Source organism: Girardinichthys multiradiatus, chromosome 1, assembly GCF_021462225.1.
Source record: "Girardinichthys multiradiatus isolate DD_20200921_A chromosome 1, DD_fGirMul_XY1, whole genome shotgun sequence".
NCBI classification, from domain to species: Eukaryota; Metazoa; Chordata; class Actinopteri; order Cyprinodontiformes; family Goodeidae; genus Girardinichthys; species Girardinichthys multiradiatus.
This window is the reverse complement of record NC_061794.1, coordinates 47,180,672-47,197,254: the sequence shown is the minus strand read 5'-3', so window position 1 is coordinate 47,197,254 and position 16,583 is coordinate 47,180,672. Positions and strand designations below refer to the sequence as shown.

Sequence of the window (16,583 nt, the reverse complement as noted above, 5' to 3'; positions counted from 1 at the left end):
AAGACATTTTAAATTCCATAACAATCCAGAAACATCTCCAAAGAGCATGTTCCGTGAGTATAAAATGTACAACTTTGATTAATGACACATTTCTGATATTTTTTCACAAAGTTAGATACCATTAAATCATTCTTAATCACATCTCCGGTGTATTTCGACAACACTTGCTGCATTGATAATCCGCACGCTCTATGACATAGATAAAAAATGCAATGGTGACCGCACACAGTGGACAGAGTGTTTTGAAGCTGATTATTATGATACAATATTTTTGAGGATCTGTCTTCTAAAAATGTTACGATGCTTGACGGGTAGAACTCGAAATCCGGAGAGAATCCATAAGAGTCAAAAAAGCTGGATTGACCATTTTCATCCAAAGTTAGAGCTAGCCAGTGTTCTCCAGGCATGTGTGAAGGATGTGTATTCACGATAAAGTAGGCCGGCCCTGGGAATTTGTCAGCTAGCAGCGGCAGCTGGTCGCACGGCCACACACCACAAAACAAATCTCCCAGCAGATGACGCATCAGGCTCTCAATTTCATGATTATTCATGCCTGATTAGATTAATAATAATCCACCAGCACACGCCTCTTTGAATCAATCTCTAAAATAGAGTCATAACAAGCGTAGATGATCAGCGTGGTGGTATGAGGCAACGGGTTTCTGAAGCGCATTTCCAATCTTAAATTCCCAGTGGAAACTGGAGATAGAGCATCTGTGTCCTCGCCCGGGTTAAGATTAAATGTGAATAGAGAGTATCCTTGATTAAATTCCTGACGTGTTATACTCAGTGGAAGATCTTTTAGATGTCGTCCTGTAGCCGTAAACAAGTTGTAATACTCTCTCACTGAATGACCTTGGTTAAAATTTGGCTGGAAGGCTTTAGCAGGAATTTGTCTGCCATCCTTACACAAAGCTAAATATTCCATATCAAAATGATTAAAGTCAAACGGATTGAGATTGCGTGTTCCTGTAAAAGCATCATGATCCAGTAACGCAATCACCACATACTTGGGAAAGACGCCTAAGAAAAGATTCTCTTGGTTGCATACCCTTGAATTTTCAGGGATGGAATATGTTTTTACATTCACACGTGAAAGTGGATACAGAGCATTTGCTTTCATTAAAGCTGAAGCGTGCCCCAGTCGTACAGCTGGAGAGACAGTAACTTTTTTGATAAAAAGAGATGCTCCTAATATCCTGAGTTTGTAAGTGGAGTCTCTTGCTGCCATGAGACAAAAGGCATCGTTGGCTCTTGTAAGTTTAATTTTAAGGTCAACAGAGTTTAAAAGAAGTCTCTCGCAGAAAAATATGTCGGCATGCAGGGGGCCTAGGAGATGTACCTCCCTGGAATTTGCCGTAAAGCCTGCTCTACTGTTAAGACCTTGGTTAGGGCCGTTAGTTGTAACAATAGAGTTCAGAGCACCTGCAGTGTCTTTATAAAAAAGACCAGAGCTAAACTGGGTTTTTAAAGAATCCTCAGAAAAGTTTAACAATGTCTCAATCATGGCTCTATATGGATGTGTAGCGCTGGATTGTGAAATCAATCGATCTCCGAGAGTGACGTCACACTGACTGAAGATGGTGTTTAACGAGTAGTTGATGAGCCCTACAGGTGCATCATCTGGCAGGTTTGTTCCATTCTCGTTAGTAATTTTCACTCTGAGATGCAACAGCGTATCGTTGAGATCCAGATACTTTTCTCCGTCTCCCGGAATGAAAAACTCGATCGGCCCTCCATCAGTGATTGCTGATAAAGGCTGGATCTCGGTGTAAATTTTATCTTCAATCGATAGCTGTGTCATCGGGGCAGAAAATAAGTCCAACTCTGCCAGCGTGCACTCTGATGATTTGTTATGTAAAAGAGCCATTATTTAAATATATCAAAACTTGCGGATGACTTCCTTCCTCTTCGTTTGTCAGCTGCGACTGATCTCCTTTTTCGCGTTTGTCGTTGTTTTTTAACCGTCCTTAAACGATCACCAGGGGGTCTTGTTCTGGGTCTTTTGGATAAAACCATAATTCCTGAACCTTCTTGACCGTCGATGTGTGTAGAACCACTCATTTTACTCACGGCTCTACCGATGACATCCGAAGCGATATTTGATGCAGCCGTTTTAAGATGGGGTTTTGCAATTGCAAATCCTTTTTTAACCAGAGGGGATACGAAGCAGAATAATTTTGAAAATAATGATCCGATTCCGCGTCCGTACATGACCGGGGCCCCATAAAACCCTGGCAGATTACCGCCTGATTGACTTACATAGTAATTTACAAAGCGATTTGGATCACGTCTCAGACTTAGATGTGCCATGTTCTCTCTTGCCTGCTTGATGCAGTGTTGAATGACCAGCGTAATATGAATGATAACCAATCAATCTTAGAGGTTATATACATATCTCTGGAATAGTTTATACAAATAAAATTTATCTCAGGCTACGTTGTGATATCACCGGTCTGAAGTGTAGTCTTATGACGGTCTTTCCATAGACGAAATTTACAGGAACGTTTTGGTCCGATTTAATTTCTATGTTGATATTTTCAATATGTCTTCTGGAGACTGGAAGGTAGTGGGCGGGGTTAAACGTCTGAGTAATCATATCACTGAATTTGCCTTGTACTTTGACGGTCCGCAGTAAAGGTGCAAAAGTGTCGCCTACTATTTGTGGGCTGACCACGTCGCTGTAACAGTATAGGTGATAGAAACCAGCCTTTATATCCGCCGGAAAAGAAGCCAGTTTTGGTTCAGAAACATGAATCCATTCCCCTGGTTTCACGCCAATCATATAAGCTAGAGTGCTGAAGAAGCGTATTTCATACGGACTATTTGCTTGAAATGCAAATCTCTTTTGAACTTTGCTGAATTTAATGCGTAAACCCGATTTCAATTTTTTGAAAAACATTTCCATCTCTGTCTCGAGTTGAACAACGCTGTTATAGTAGCCACTTCTGATCCTTTGCGTATTGATCTCCACATCACCAACCTTCCTCCATTCAAAGTAGGCATCATAATCCGGTAAATTATGCCATGTATGAGGGTATGAAATCTCGGCTAATGCAACCATCCATTGGCCTTCTAAATCAATATGTTGAGCTAAATTTACACGGAAACTTGAACTGGTATTATTTTTAAACACTTCCATGCTAGCATTAGATGGAAGAGTAACGTAAAAGCCATCATCCTCTACCTGACGGTTCATGATGCTGTGTCAACTGTGAGGTTTAGTGCAAACCTTTTTTATACGTTTCGAAGTTCATCAAACTTGATCCAACTGTTGAATTTCTCAGGCCAGTTTTTCCAGCTTACAAAAACCTGTTTGACTCCCTTGACCGTACGTCGTTTTAATATTTTTTCCACTTGATACATCTTGTCGTTAAATATTTTTACTTTTTGAAGTTCCTCAGCGTAAAAGGAACCCTCGATAGGTTCTCCATCCAAATCTTTGAGTTTGTATACAGGAGGAGAACGGGGTATCCGCTCATACATTGTAAACACTTCATCCGTAAAACTCTGTTCGTATTTTTTGTCAAACACTCCACGGACCTTGGATATTCTGACAAGATCCCCTTGTTTAAACGTTGTCACTGAGTCCTTGCAATATCTGTTGGACTTGACATCATACAGATTCTGAAACACTTGAAAAGCATTTTCTGGGGTCACTTCCATAGGGCTCATTTTAATGCTGGAGTGGTAGGAATGGTTGTAGCTTCTAGCTAGGTTTTGCAGTACATCGACGTACCGCCTGGTATTGTTAGCTGTAAAATATCTCCACATCCTTGTTTTTAATGTGCGGTTAAATCTCTCGACCACTGAAGCTTTTGCTTCACTCGCTGTGGCAAAATGTTCAATACCGTGTTTCTCCATTAAAACCTTAAATTTCTTGTTAAAAAATTCTTTACCGGCATCAATCTGAAGTTTTTTGGGGATCTGACTTTCTGTAAAAACTGATTCAAATGCCTTTACCACCTCAGCGGCTGTTTTCCTCTTCAAAACTCGTACATACGCCCTTTTTGAAAAGATGTCAATGACTGTTAATAAATAATTATAACCATCATTTTCCATGGCCAGAGCTTGCATGTCACAGAGATCAGCCTGGAACTGCCTCAATGGTCTGGTGACAAAAACTCTGTTTCTCGGGAACTTTATTCTTGCAGGTTTATGTAGAGTATAGGTATCTTCTCCTGATAAAAAATCTTTAACTTTTTCAACCGCAACCTTCTTTCCCGTTTCATCTTGCATAACCACTGGTAGTGCTAAGACTATTATACTAACATGACATAACTATCCTAGCCCTATTATGAAAATATATATTTTACTGATAGTTTATTGGTTTACTAAAACAATACTAACACTAATACTTTATTTAGACTGAAGATGATCCAGCTACTGATAGCGAAAGCCAAGTCCAGGAAGTCCGTGTCCTCTCTTCAAAAGTAGATGTTTTTACAAGACCAAAACCAGAAGACTTGGACTGTTTCTTGAGTCATCGTCCTCAGCAGAGAGCAGAGAAGGTTGTAGTGCAGAGAGCTTTTTCCAGCAAAGATGTTACAAATAGAAAATGGCTTTCATACTGTGAAGGCAGACAAGCACTCTTCTGCTTTCTTTGTATGTTCTTTGCTAAGCCTACAGATAGCAGTTTGTTCATCACTGGGATGACAGACCTGAAACACAGACATCGTGCAGAAGCATATTTCCTTAGGTCCTCAAAATGCGATGTCCAGCACCTTCTCATGGGACATCAGATGTCTCTTCGTAAAGCGCAGGTGCGCAAGAGACGTCAAGTGTTGGAGCGCATCATAGATGTGGTGAAGCTCATTGGAAAAAGAGGTCTGAGCTACAGAGGGTCACAGTCAGAGGCAGCATACATGCTTAATGATGACACAGTGGATCGTGGCAACTTGTTAGAAATGATTGTGTTGCTTTCAAAATATGATGTTTGCCTCAGGGAACACCTCACTATCTGCATAGAAAAGAGTAATGTCATTTAAATCCCATATTAAACAGGTTTCTAGGATTTCCTTCTTTCACCTCTGGAACATTGCCAAAATTAGAAATATTCTGTCCAGGAGTGACGCTGAAAAACTAGTCCATGCATTTGTTACTTCAAGGCTGGACTATTGTAATTCTTTACTATCAGGATGTCCACAAAATGTAGTTAAAAGCCTTCAGCTGATTCAAAATGCTGCAGCAAGAGTTCTGATGAAAATTAAAAAGAGAGATCATATTTCTCCTATTTTAGCTTCCCTTCATTGGCTCCCTGTTAAATCCAGAATATAATTTAAACTTCTCCTCCTCACATATAAAGCCCTTAATGATCTAGCTCCATCATACATCAGAGATCTGATTGGTCCATATGTTCCTAACAGAGCACTTCATGAATTGTTTTACTGGTATATTTTACATTTCCTTCTTTACAATCAGTGGATTAAGCTGTGAAATCAGTTCCATTTTATCTAAAAAGTTTCCTTTATTCTGTGGCGTATCTGCCTCAAGGTGACCCCTTAGAGGGAGGTTTTGCACAGCTGTAAGGAGCAGCTTCAGCAACAGTTTTAATGTAGATGTGATTCTCATCAACCTTTTTTTGTACGTCTCGTCCAAAGCATCACGCACAGATGAATCTGTAAGAATTTCCTTTTTATGTTCTTCTCCAAGCATACATGGCATTTACATGAGCTTCAGATTCCTCATGGCTCTTAAACCCCATCTTTATACGTTGCCTTTTTCCAGTTTGAGTTCCCTTCATGTGATGTGAAAGGAGTCTCAGAAGCATTTGGAAGAGAAAAGTGTCTGCATGCAAAATAAAAGACAGAGTCCTGATTCTGTGAATATTCAAGCCATTTGTGCTGTGAATACCAGGTCTTGTTAAAGGTCCTCTTCTTGTCACCCAGCACTGATCGGGGAAACACCTTCAAGTGTGGCTGTCTAGGTCCATCTGCTGGATGTTGAGATATATCTAGGGAAGGACAGATTCAATCCATGAAGATTCAGTTGAATCTAAAACAACAATAATATAGATTATTTTCTGCACAATATTAGCTATAATTTCATTTTCACAGGTTTTTGATATGAATCTTAAATTGTAGTTAAATACCATGTGGATGGCTCTGTGTTGTATATGATGTTGGAGGAGAAGATGTCTCACATGGTTCCACATTCTTCTGATCTGGGTGATCATGATCAGGTGAAGAAGTTCCTGAGATGATTTAAGAATATTAAATTGAATTCAAACTAAAATATATATATTATTTTCTTTTTCTTTACAATTATGTGCAACAATACATACCTTTGCTTGGTGAGAACTGAAGTGACTGGTCTTCATTTTCTTCCACAGTGGCATCCTCCCTTACAGATCCTGAGATGAATAATAAAGATGTCTTACTGCAAGTATATGACCAGCATCATCTTTCATTTCTATTTAAATGAACTGAGACTGAATAAATATCTACATTCCTGAATATTAGTATTGCTTCCCCCTGGTTATACATTCCTATAGGTTGACCCCATATGTAGCGTATAAACATCCCTTCCTGGTGTTTTCTTTGCTCATTCTCACATACCTTGATTTGCAGAACTCACTGTGGACAATGGCGACTGCTGCTCAGTCCACCTCTCCCTGACAATGTTCTCTGCTTCTGGTTGTACTTTACTCTTCTTAACACTGAACAATTTCTCAATATTTGGAGATCTTTTCATTCTTGCTATTCTCTTTCCCCATGTTTACTGGCTGGTTCTGATGAAAAAAGCTCATTTTTACATGGTTTACATGGTTGTATGTGGCTATAGGTTCCTATTTGTCTTAAATATCCTTTTCATCATTGTACACAATGTGTCAGTAAAATTTACATGACACATTATGAAGTATACATAGAAACAATTAATGAGTTATATTTTTACTGAATGTTGCATGTTGTGCAGCTCAGCAACAAGACCGTGTCTGTGGTACCGCATTCGTGGTACGATGAAGGAATCACGCGGTGGCCCAATTACTCCACTGATGGGAGAATAAACAGGGCTGTAGGTTCTGGAGAACCCCCCAATCCCAACTGGACGCAACATCCAGTCCAACTTTGAAAGACCTGTGGTAAGTTTAACTAAAGACCTGGAGTCTGTGTTGTAACCTACTAATAAATCTTTTTGATACACCCCTGGGAACATCCTAAAATTAACCAGGTACTGGTGATCAATTGCTGGTGTGTACTTGGTATCATGGTGCTGAAATCTGTGTGATGAAGAGGAGTATCTGCTTCCTTGCTTCAGCAAACTGTATTTTCACCTTCAAACACAGTGGAAAAAACTGTAGTTGGGTTAACAGTGTAAATACAAGTATTTTGTCAGCATAGTATAACTAAAAACAAAAAGATTTAAAAAATCTTTACCAAATAGGGTTACTGGGTGTGACCAAATTAATATATACTGGTGTATTTAAAAAATACCAATAGTATCTCTTCCACTAGCCTGATATTTAAATTCTGCTGTGTAATGTGATATGGTTTATAATAATCCTATAAATGAGTAGAACTGTTCATGACATTTTAAACATGAGTAAAAGCAGCTAATACATGTTTGTAAAATATACATTGCTCCAAAAGTCAGTGCTCCTTAACTTTATGTGACGAGCATATTGTTGTGTCAAATGGCAGAACTGCCTAAAACTGTTGAATTATTCTTGATCCATTTTATTTACCTGGTTCAGACAGCAGGGGGCAGCACATGTGGCTTATGGCACTGATTGGGTTTTAAAAGCAGGTCTGCATCCTTTGTTTGAATCAATGCTGGAGAGAAGTGTAGACATGCACCGGTGAGTAAGAACCTTAGTTCTAGCAAAGTACATTTATTAAACTGCTTAGAACTTTGGAGAAGTTCTTTAAATTTAAGTTGGGTTTATGGTCAGAGGTGTTTGTAGTGCACAATAGGCTGTGTGTACTTAGGTGCTCCTCTTCAGACATGATTGTAGTTCACCAAAACCAACTAAGTTCTGCTGATGAGGACTGCTGAATCCCAGCTACCTGTTCTTATCCAGGACTGCTCTATTCTACTTCAGTGAAACAGACTCCTGCATTTAAACGCAGCGGCTCCTGTATGTCCCCAGATTTCCTTGTTCCCTCCCCTTCAGATCTGCAGCTTAAAGCTGGGTGTAGCCAACGCTCCCTGAAGGTGAAAGCTGATTGGCTGCAGCCTCTCTGCACTGACACGTGATTCATAGATCAGAGCTCAAAGTGGTTTCTGTTTTCAGGAAGTGAAACTCTCACAGTCACTGAGACTGAGAGGAGAAATGGAGCAGAATCAACTGGACCCAGAAACCTTCTCCTGTTCGATCTGTCTGGATCTACTGAAGGATCCAGTGACTATTCCCTGTGGACACAGTTACTGTATGAACTGTATTAGAAGCTTCTGGGATGAGAAGGAGGAGAAGAAAAGCTACCACTGTCCTCAGTGCAGGCAGGCCTTCACACCAAGGCCCGTTCTGAAGAAAAGCACCATGTTAGCTGATTTAGTGGAGCAGCTGAAGAAGACTGGACTCCAAGTTGCTCCTGCTGATCACTGCTATGCTGGACCTGAAGATGTGGCCTGTGATTTCTGCACTGGAAGAAAACTGAAAGCCATCAAGTCCTGTTTAGTCTGTCTGGCCTCTTACTGTGAGAAACACCTTCAGCCTCATTATGATGTGGCTCCATTAAAGAAACACAAGCTGGTGGAGCCCTCCAAGAACCTCCAGGAGAACATCTGCTCTCGTCATGATGAGGTGATGAAGATGTTCTGTCGTACTGATCAGAAGTGTATCTGTATTATCTGTTTAATGGATGAACATAAAGGTCACGACACAGTCTCAGCTGCAGCAGAAAGGACTGAGAGGCAGAGAGAGCTGGAGGTGAGACGAGAAGAAATCCAGCAGAGAATCCAGGACAGAGAGAAAGATGTGAAGCTGCTTCAACAGGAGGTGGAGGCCATCAATCACTCTGCTGATAAAACAGTGGAGGACAGTGAGAAGATCTTCACTGAGCTGATCCGTCTCATCCAGAAAAGAAGCTCTGATGTGAAGCAGCAGATCAGATCCCAGCAGGAAACTGAAGTGAGTCGAGTCAAAGAGCTTCAGGAGAAGCTGGAGCAGGAGATCACTGAGCTGAAGAGGAAAGACGCTGAACTGAAGCAGCTCTCAAACACAGAAGATCACAACCAGTTTCTCCACAACTACCCCTCACTGTCAGCACTCAGTGAGTCTACACACTCATCCAGCATCAATATCCATCCTCTGAGATACTTTGAGGATGTGACAGCAGCTGTGTCAGAGCTCAGAGATAAACTACAGGACATCCTGAGAGACACATGGACAAACATCTCACTGACCCTCACTGAGGTGGAGGTTTTACTGTCAGAACCAGAACCAAAGAGCAGAGCTGGATTCTTAAAATATTCATGTGAAATCACACTGGATCCAAACACAGCAAACACACAACTGTTACTATCAGAGGAGAACAGGAAGGTGACACTGATGGATCAACATCAGTCTTATTCTAGTCATCCAGACAGATTCACTGATTGGACTCAAGTTCTGAGTAGAGAGAGTCTGACTGGACGTTGTTACTGGGAGGTGGAGAGGAGAGGAGGAGTTTCTGTAGCAGTCGCATACAAGAACATCAGCAGAACAGGAAGTGGGAATGAATGTATATTTGGTAATAATGACAAATCTTGGTCATTATATTGTTACCAAGAAGGTTATAAATTTGGTCACAACAACATCTGGACCTCCATCTCAGGTCCTGGTTCCTCCAGAGTAGGAGTGTACCTGGATCACAGAGCAGGTCTTCTGTCCTTCTACAGCGTCTCTGAAACCATGACTCTCCTCCACAGAGTCCAGACCACATTCACTCAGCCGCTACATGCTGGAGTTTATGTTTGGTACTATGGAGGTTCTGCAGAGTTCTGTAAACCCAAATAGATGTTCTGTCTTGTTTCTGATTGTTGATCAGGGTTCATGGTTCTGATGTCTCTGCTCTGCTGTTCTGTTCTTCTTCATTGTTCTTGTTTAAATGTAGTTCTCTGTGTCTGTGTTCCAGGAACCAGAAAGGATTTCACTGCTGATGTTTTCTTTCATTCTTATTTGACACAGAAATATTTCTCCACATGAAAATCTAAACTTCTCTGGGCTCTAATGGTTCTGGTTTCATATTTGTATTGATGTATTTGGATCTTCTGGTTTCTTTATTGTGATCCAAAGAAGAAAACTGAAACTAACATCAACTTAGAACTGATGCTGTTTTCTTCTGAATCCTTTAGATTTAGATCAGAAAAATATATGTCTGCTGTTCTGTCTCTTTGGATTTCTTCAATAAAACAACTTGATTCCAGAAAAATGTGGAAAGTTTTCTTTTCATTCTAACAATAAATTGTGAGTTTTGTCGTCTAAAGAGCAGAAACATTTCCTTCAGAGTGTCTCATGTGATGCTGGATCAGATCAGATGTTTGGTTTCACCTTCATTCATCAAGAACATCCTCTGCTTCCACCACTGCTGCAGAGAGATGACAGAAAGAAAGCATTTATTACAGGAACTGATCAGTTCACCTGTCAATACAAACAAATATCAATTCAATTAGTGATTTTTATCCAGAGATAATTGGCTCATCATACTTATTCTGATTTAGTTCATAATTTATGTTAAAAATATTAAAAGTCAGACTAAATATTTGATCAGTGTGAAGTTTTTAGGGTTTTTAAGCTGTGATGTGGAAACAAGAACTTCATAGAATAAAGTCAGTAAATATTTAACTGTTGATTGTAAATGAGGAGACAAAGGTTAGATTTCCAGCTCTGCTTCTTCTTCTGCAGGCTGTAAAAACTTGATAATCCTCCCTCTTCTTCCTGCTCTCAAACACAGCAGCTCCTCTCTGACCACAGATTTCCTTGTTCCCTCCCCTTCAGATCTGAAAACAGACACACACCTCTAACACACCTAATGTCTACAGGGACAACAGGAGCAACAATCTGACCTGAGGTCAGTGGATTACATTTAGCTTTAAGATGCTGCAGATCGTCATGGTTTCCAGTCAGGATGAAATATTCTGGGATGGAAACACACATGCTTTAGTAAACCAAGCCCCCAGATCTGTAGATAGAAGTCTGCTCTTTGAAACAAACCAAAAGCTGCAAAATCTTTGTAAAATTCCTCCAGTTGTGAGGATTTTATTTGGCCAGACTCATCATCCTTTCAAAGAGCCACACAGACTGCTGCAGCCGCTGGATTAACACTAATGACTCATCCCAGTTTTAATGGAGGAACAAATGCAATCTGGTAACTAATCTAGATAAGTTGTTAACTTTGTTTCTGGAGCAGTTTAATAAATCAGCTGCTCCTCTAATCACCTGCCAGGCCTTTCTGACCTTTAGACCTTTGATACCTCAGATTGGCAGCTGTGGCTCAGTGGGGAAGAGCAGTCGTCTGGTTGTGGGTTTGATTCCAGCTTCCTCCACCACACGTCAAAGTGTCAGATCTGTGTTAGTGTGTGATGTGTGTGTGGATGGGTGAATGTAACTAGTGTTAAAGAGCTTTGAGTTGTCAGTATGACATTATATAAGCTCAGTCCGTTTAGATGCTGACCTGCAGGATGAAGAGGAAAGGTGAGAGGAAGTTCTCCTGTTCCTGTGCTGCAAACCTCCATGCAGATACACAACCCTGCAAACCCTGTCAAAGCACACAGAAACCTCTACAAGCAGCAGCTTCTGCAGCAGAGACGCTCATTTTAAAGATTCATTGGATATTCTCAACTATGTTGGCAGCGTTGGACAAAACCAAATAAATGGAGGCAGAAAACTTTAATGAGTTAATAACATGTTTGAGATCAGCTTCTATCCTCTTATTTTCTGTATTTTCTGTGATTTGATGAACAAACAATAAAACTACTGAGAAAAGAATAACAGTCTGTGAAACATCAGAAAATAGTTTTAATGTCCAGAACATAGCAGAAAATATATGTTTCTTTCTGGGTTTGTTGAAATAAAACATGTTAATTACAAAGAGATCAGGTTGTTTTTGATCAGTGAGATAAAGATCATGTTTCTCCGTCTCTCATTCCAAGGAAAAACAGCTAAAGAAGTGAAGCTCATCATTTCTCCTGTCACTGAGCAGCATCAGGGTTACAGGTTGGGTTTCATGTTAACAAACTCTTCTTCAACACTAGAGGGCGCCATCATCCTGGTAAAAGTCATCAAGAGAAGTTCCTCAGTGTGTCAGCATGATGGAGATTGTGGATTAAACCTGGGAGAAATGTTGTAGACGTGTCATAAAATGATAGTTTAGCTTTCAACAATGTAATAAACAGGAAGAAGTGTGTGACTGAGCTTCATCTGGAGACCAAAAAGGATTTAACAAGCTGCTGGTGAGTTGGAGTCTTGAACTAGAGTCTCCATCTCTGCTTTCCAACAAGTTACAAAGTGTTTTCATTTCAGTATTTTTGTTAAACTTTAGTTGTTAAAGACCCACAGTGAACTTAAAGTGAAAAATATGATGGAGTAACTGGGCTTCTCTTGTGTTGCCTCTTGAACCAAAGCCTAAAACTACCAACCAGACACTGGGAACCATAGGAGAGGAGAGTAGAGAAACTTTGTTAACTTGGACTTCCAGCTGACAATAAAACACAAAACAATCAACCACCACCTGAGAAACACAGGTTGCTTTTATAGAGATAAGATGTAACGACCATGGTTCAAATACTTTTATATTTTCATTAGTTTTTATTTAGTTTTGACTTCTGATTTTCATTCTATTTTAGTTTTAATTCGTTTTTAGTATTTGAAAATGCTCAGTTTCAGTTAAGTTTTTATTAGTTTTATTTAAGTTTTTATTAGTTTCAGTTAAGGTTTTATTAGTTTTATTTAAGTTTTTATTAGTTTCAGTTAAGGTTTTATTAGTTTTATTTAAGTTTTTATTAGTTTCAGTTAAGGTTTTAGTCTTTTATGTAATACGACTTACATACCAGGCCCAAGAGTGAAAATAAATTAAATAATAGAAATAGTTGTGTGTAACAAAATCCCAGAAAATGATCATAGATTTTAAAAAAATTCTTATTTTTGGCAAATTAACAACCAAACATACCAGATAAATATGAAAGATATGGCAGAGTAACTTTCAGAGGTTATGTAAACGAAGTAATAGCACCTTCAAGGTAGGTATTGTAGATTAACAGAAGTTAGCCATTTTGAAGTCATTTGCTAATTTCATTTTGAATGTTATGAAGCTCAACATTAAATTCAGGTGTTACAGTTCTGAAAAAACAAACAGTGAAACTGACTGAACACCATAACAAAAGCCAAGCCATCGTGATACAATAAGGCTTTGGATACTTTCTGCAAGTATTCTGGTAGTTTACACCACAGCTGCTGGAAGTTGGTGGGATTTGATTTTTGTAGTGTTAAGATATCCCTTAATGAAACATTGTTGAAACAGAAAAGTACCAAACTGAACTGTGAGTGTGGATGGGTGAAAAGGAGACATACATCAGTCAAGTCAGATATTTTTGTTGATCTTAAGGGAAACCTGTTGCTCCAGAGATGTGGTTGTTCTGTTTCTTAGTCCAGATGTTAGCAGTCCACACACAGAAAAGATGTGTTCAACAAATGCTTGTGAAGCAGGGACACTAACAAGATCCAAAGCTGCTGGGAAAGTTTTAGATCAACAACCTGCCTTGATTTCCAGAAATGCATCGTTGTCTCATTGACCTCATCCTGTTTGACCTCAGTGATTCACTTCTCAACCTCAGTTAACAGAACGTCTTCATTTACAGATGAGAAGTTGCCCTCTATACGAGATGCAAGGAAGCCGTATTTCTGAAGAACAGTAAAAAGGACACCTGGGACAGTTTTGGTGGGATCTGCTGTGTCCTCGTCCTTAGTAGTAGTGGCTGGGTTCTACTGAGCTGCCAGGTTCTGCACAAAGGACGGTGCTGCTTTCATCGGTGATGCTGAATCTGGTGACTGAAGAATCAGTGAAACATTTGGGTCCAACAGACAGGCTCCTGCTGCTGTACCATCAAACTGTGTGGAATCAGGATGAAGAATACCAGCAAACCGCTCTCTTAAAGACTTCAGCAGGACCTGAGCTAAGGGATTCCTCAAAGGGCTCGTCAGCAGGTGGGCCTCAAGGTTGAGCAGACATGGCACTACTTGTGAGAGTGACTGACTGTCACTCTGAAGCTGGTCTGTATGGATGGCAAAGGGTTCAAACAGCTTGACAGGGTTCTCCATCTTGGCCCAATCACTTGTGAGGAGTGTGTCCATCCCTAACTCCTCAAGAAGTTGCTTTAGTTCAGCTCTGGTTTCTAGCAGTCGTCTCAACATGTCAAAAGTACTGTTCCACCGAGTGGTACAATCCTGGATCAGAGTTTTGTTCAACTTTTTCATCATGTCTTCATTTGCCACAGATGATTTCCTTGCAGCATGAACCAATTTTCTTGCTTTTGTTCTGACTGAATCAGCAGTTGGGTGTTTCATGGCATCCTTCATGGTGAGCTGGAGTGTATGTGCAAGGCATGGCATCCTGTGGAGCTTGCTGCTCTCCCCATCTTCTTGAAGCTCAAGGTCTTCAAAAGAAAACAGGCAAATTTTGTTCTATTTCCACTTAAGGTACGCATTTAATTTAATACAAAAATGTTTCAGAAACTATAGGAATTAGCTCCATATGATTTCAGGTTATGCTGCAGGTCTCTCAAATAAGGCTGGACAATAAATCAATTTTATTGATTATTTCAAATTTGCTTCATATGAAGATTTTCTTGTTGGAAAATCTAAATTATTGTTCAATGCACTCCTTAGTATTTAGTTCAGAGAGACAAAAACACGCCTGATTCCCACAGAAAAACAGAAAATTGCAGCTAGCAAAGTACAGCTTGTTCACAAAAAAGGTTATTTTACAATCATGTTTTACAGCTTGTATTTAGTCCCTCTTAATTCAGCTCAACTGCCGAAAAGATGACAAGTTTTTAAAAATAATCTGTCGTTTGTAAATAGTTTTTATCAGGGTCATAGAAAGAGAGAGTTACGACACTCCCATTGACCTCTATAGAAAGAAGGAAAGTCACGTGGTTCATGGAGCTGCTAATAGGTCCAAACACCAGCAGCTCCAACATTGGACGTAGTTCATTCTCGGTGTTTCGGAAGAATTTTTTACGATAAGTTGATGAAAATACAACATTATATTGATATTGTGAAGCTTTAGTTGACTATTTTGTATCGCAGATTAACAATAATATTTTATATCGCCAGGTTTAGTTAATTAAGCATGTTAACTCGCTTGTTGTATTTTAACTGCAGTAGTTCATTGCAAGCATGGCGGGTTTTAGACGAGTTTATCTCATTGTGTCTGATTCAGCATTTTAAAATGTCCATTACAGCTTACATTCTTAACGTTGATCATTTTCTAATTTTTATTGTATTTCCAGCTACTGAACTAGCACATCTTGAAAAATACTGTGATATTGGGATGGTTAATTTAGTTAAAGTTATAGATTGTTTGTCAACGACGGCAACATAAATAGGGACATTATCATTAAACGTGATTGTGAAGATGAGTCATTTTTTATTATTCTTTTCCAGGTAAACCACACGAGAATGGCTTAAAGGAACTGCTGAACCTTGTTGCAAACAAAGCACCAGAAAGGTAACAAGATCTCATTTTTCTGTCCTTAAAAATAATAAGAGCTGAATCAAGATGTTTGAACAAAATGATTTAAAGACCTTAACAAAGTTGGTATTTACAGCAGGATTGTTACTTAACATTTATTTTATGTTATTAGTTTTGCATTTGCTAGTCATGGGTGAAGTTGAAGTAGATATTAGAATCTATCTCAAGACAGAACAAGAGATTGTGAATTATTACTGGAACATATCAGCATTAATACACAGTAGAACAGTAAGAAAAAATACTTTTAAAAAATCAAAGATAGATAGACAGATAGATAGATAGATAGATAGATAGATAGATAGATAGATAGATAGATAGATAGATAGATAGATAGATAGATAGATAGATAGATAGATAGATAGATAGATAGATAGATAGATAGATAGATAGATAGATAAATGAAGTAACTAAAAAGTTGTGTGTGTGGAGGGGGGAGGGGAAGGGGCTGTTGAAAATATAACATGTTCTTCAAAGGTACTTTTAAGTTGCAGAAATATTTAACTGAAGCCGGACGTTATTGTGTCTGAATGCTTCAAAAAAGTTTTGGATCTCCGACAACACATCAACAGAAATGTAATCTACAACACCACCACCAGAGGGCAATGTTGCATCAGGTTTTACTTCTTGCAACATCAGACGATAGAAGCTTCCTGTATCTTCATCTAGAGAATTGTGTCCCTACATGTTTGTGACATCGATCTGTTACATTTAAGCCTAAAATTATTCACACCCCTGGCAGATTCAGATTAAAGTAGGTTAAAGGTTTGCTCTGACTGGAGGTAACACCAATGTTTTATGGCGGCCCAGCCAGAGTCCTGACTTGAATCTGATAGAGAATCTATCTGTACAGGGAGTTAAAGATTAGGATGATGGCCAAGAGGCCTTCCTACCTCAAAGACTTAGAGGTCATCA

General features: G+C 39.3%; 1 protein-coding gene and 1 long non-coding RNA gene across 2 annotated transcripts; one reads left to right on the top strand and one right to left on the bottom strand.

Moving 5' to 3' along the window:
* Nucleotides 1-6,270: 6,270 nt before the first annotated feature.
* Nucleotides 6,271-10,346, top strand: LOC124871459 (tripartite motif-containing protein 16-like). Its single transcript, XM_047370771.1, has 4 exons — nt 6,271-6,384; nt 6,570-6,635; nt 6,916-7,081; nt 8,234-10,346. Exon 4 carries the CDS (start codon nt 8,273-8,275, stop codon nt 9,935-9,937), a length of 1,665 nt encoding a protein of 554 aa, XP_047226727.1. The 5' UTR covers nt 6,271-6,384; nt 6,570-6,635; nt 6,916-7,081; nt 8,234-8,272; the 3' UTR covers nt 9,938-10,346.
* LOC124871466 lies at nt 10,008-11,732 on the bottom strand. Its single transcript, XR_007039024.1, has 2 exons — nt 11,595-11,732; nt 10,008-10,508 (listed from the first exon to the last, which is right to left on the bottom strand). It is a non-coding gene; the product is annotated as an uncharacterized LOC124871466 (long non-coding RNA).
* Nucleotides 11,733-16,583: the final 4,851 nt, after the last annotated feature.

Coding starts and splice junctions, on each gene's coding strand:
- LOC124871459 (XM_047370771.1), top strand. CDS start 8,273: ATGGAGCAGAATCAACTGGACCCAGAAACCTTCTCCTGTTCGATCTGT.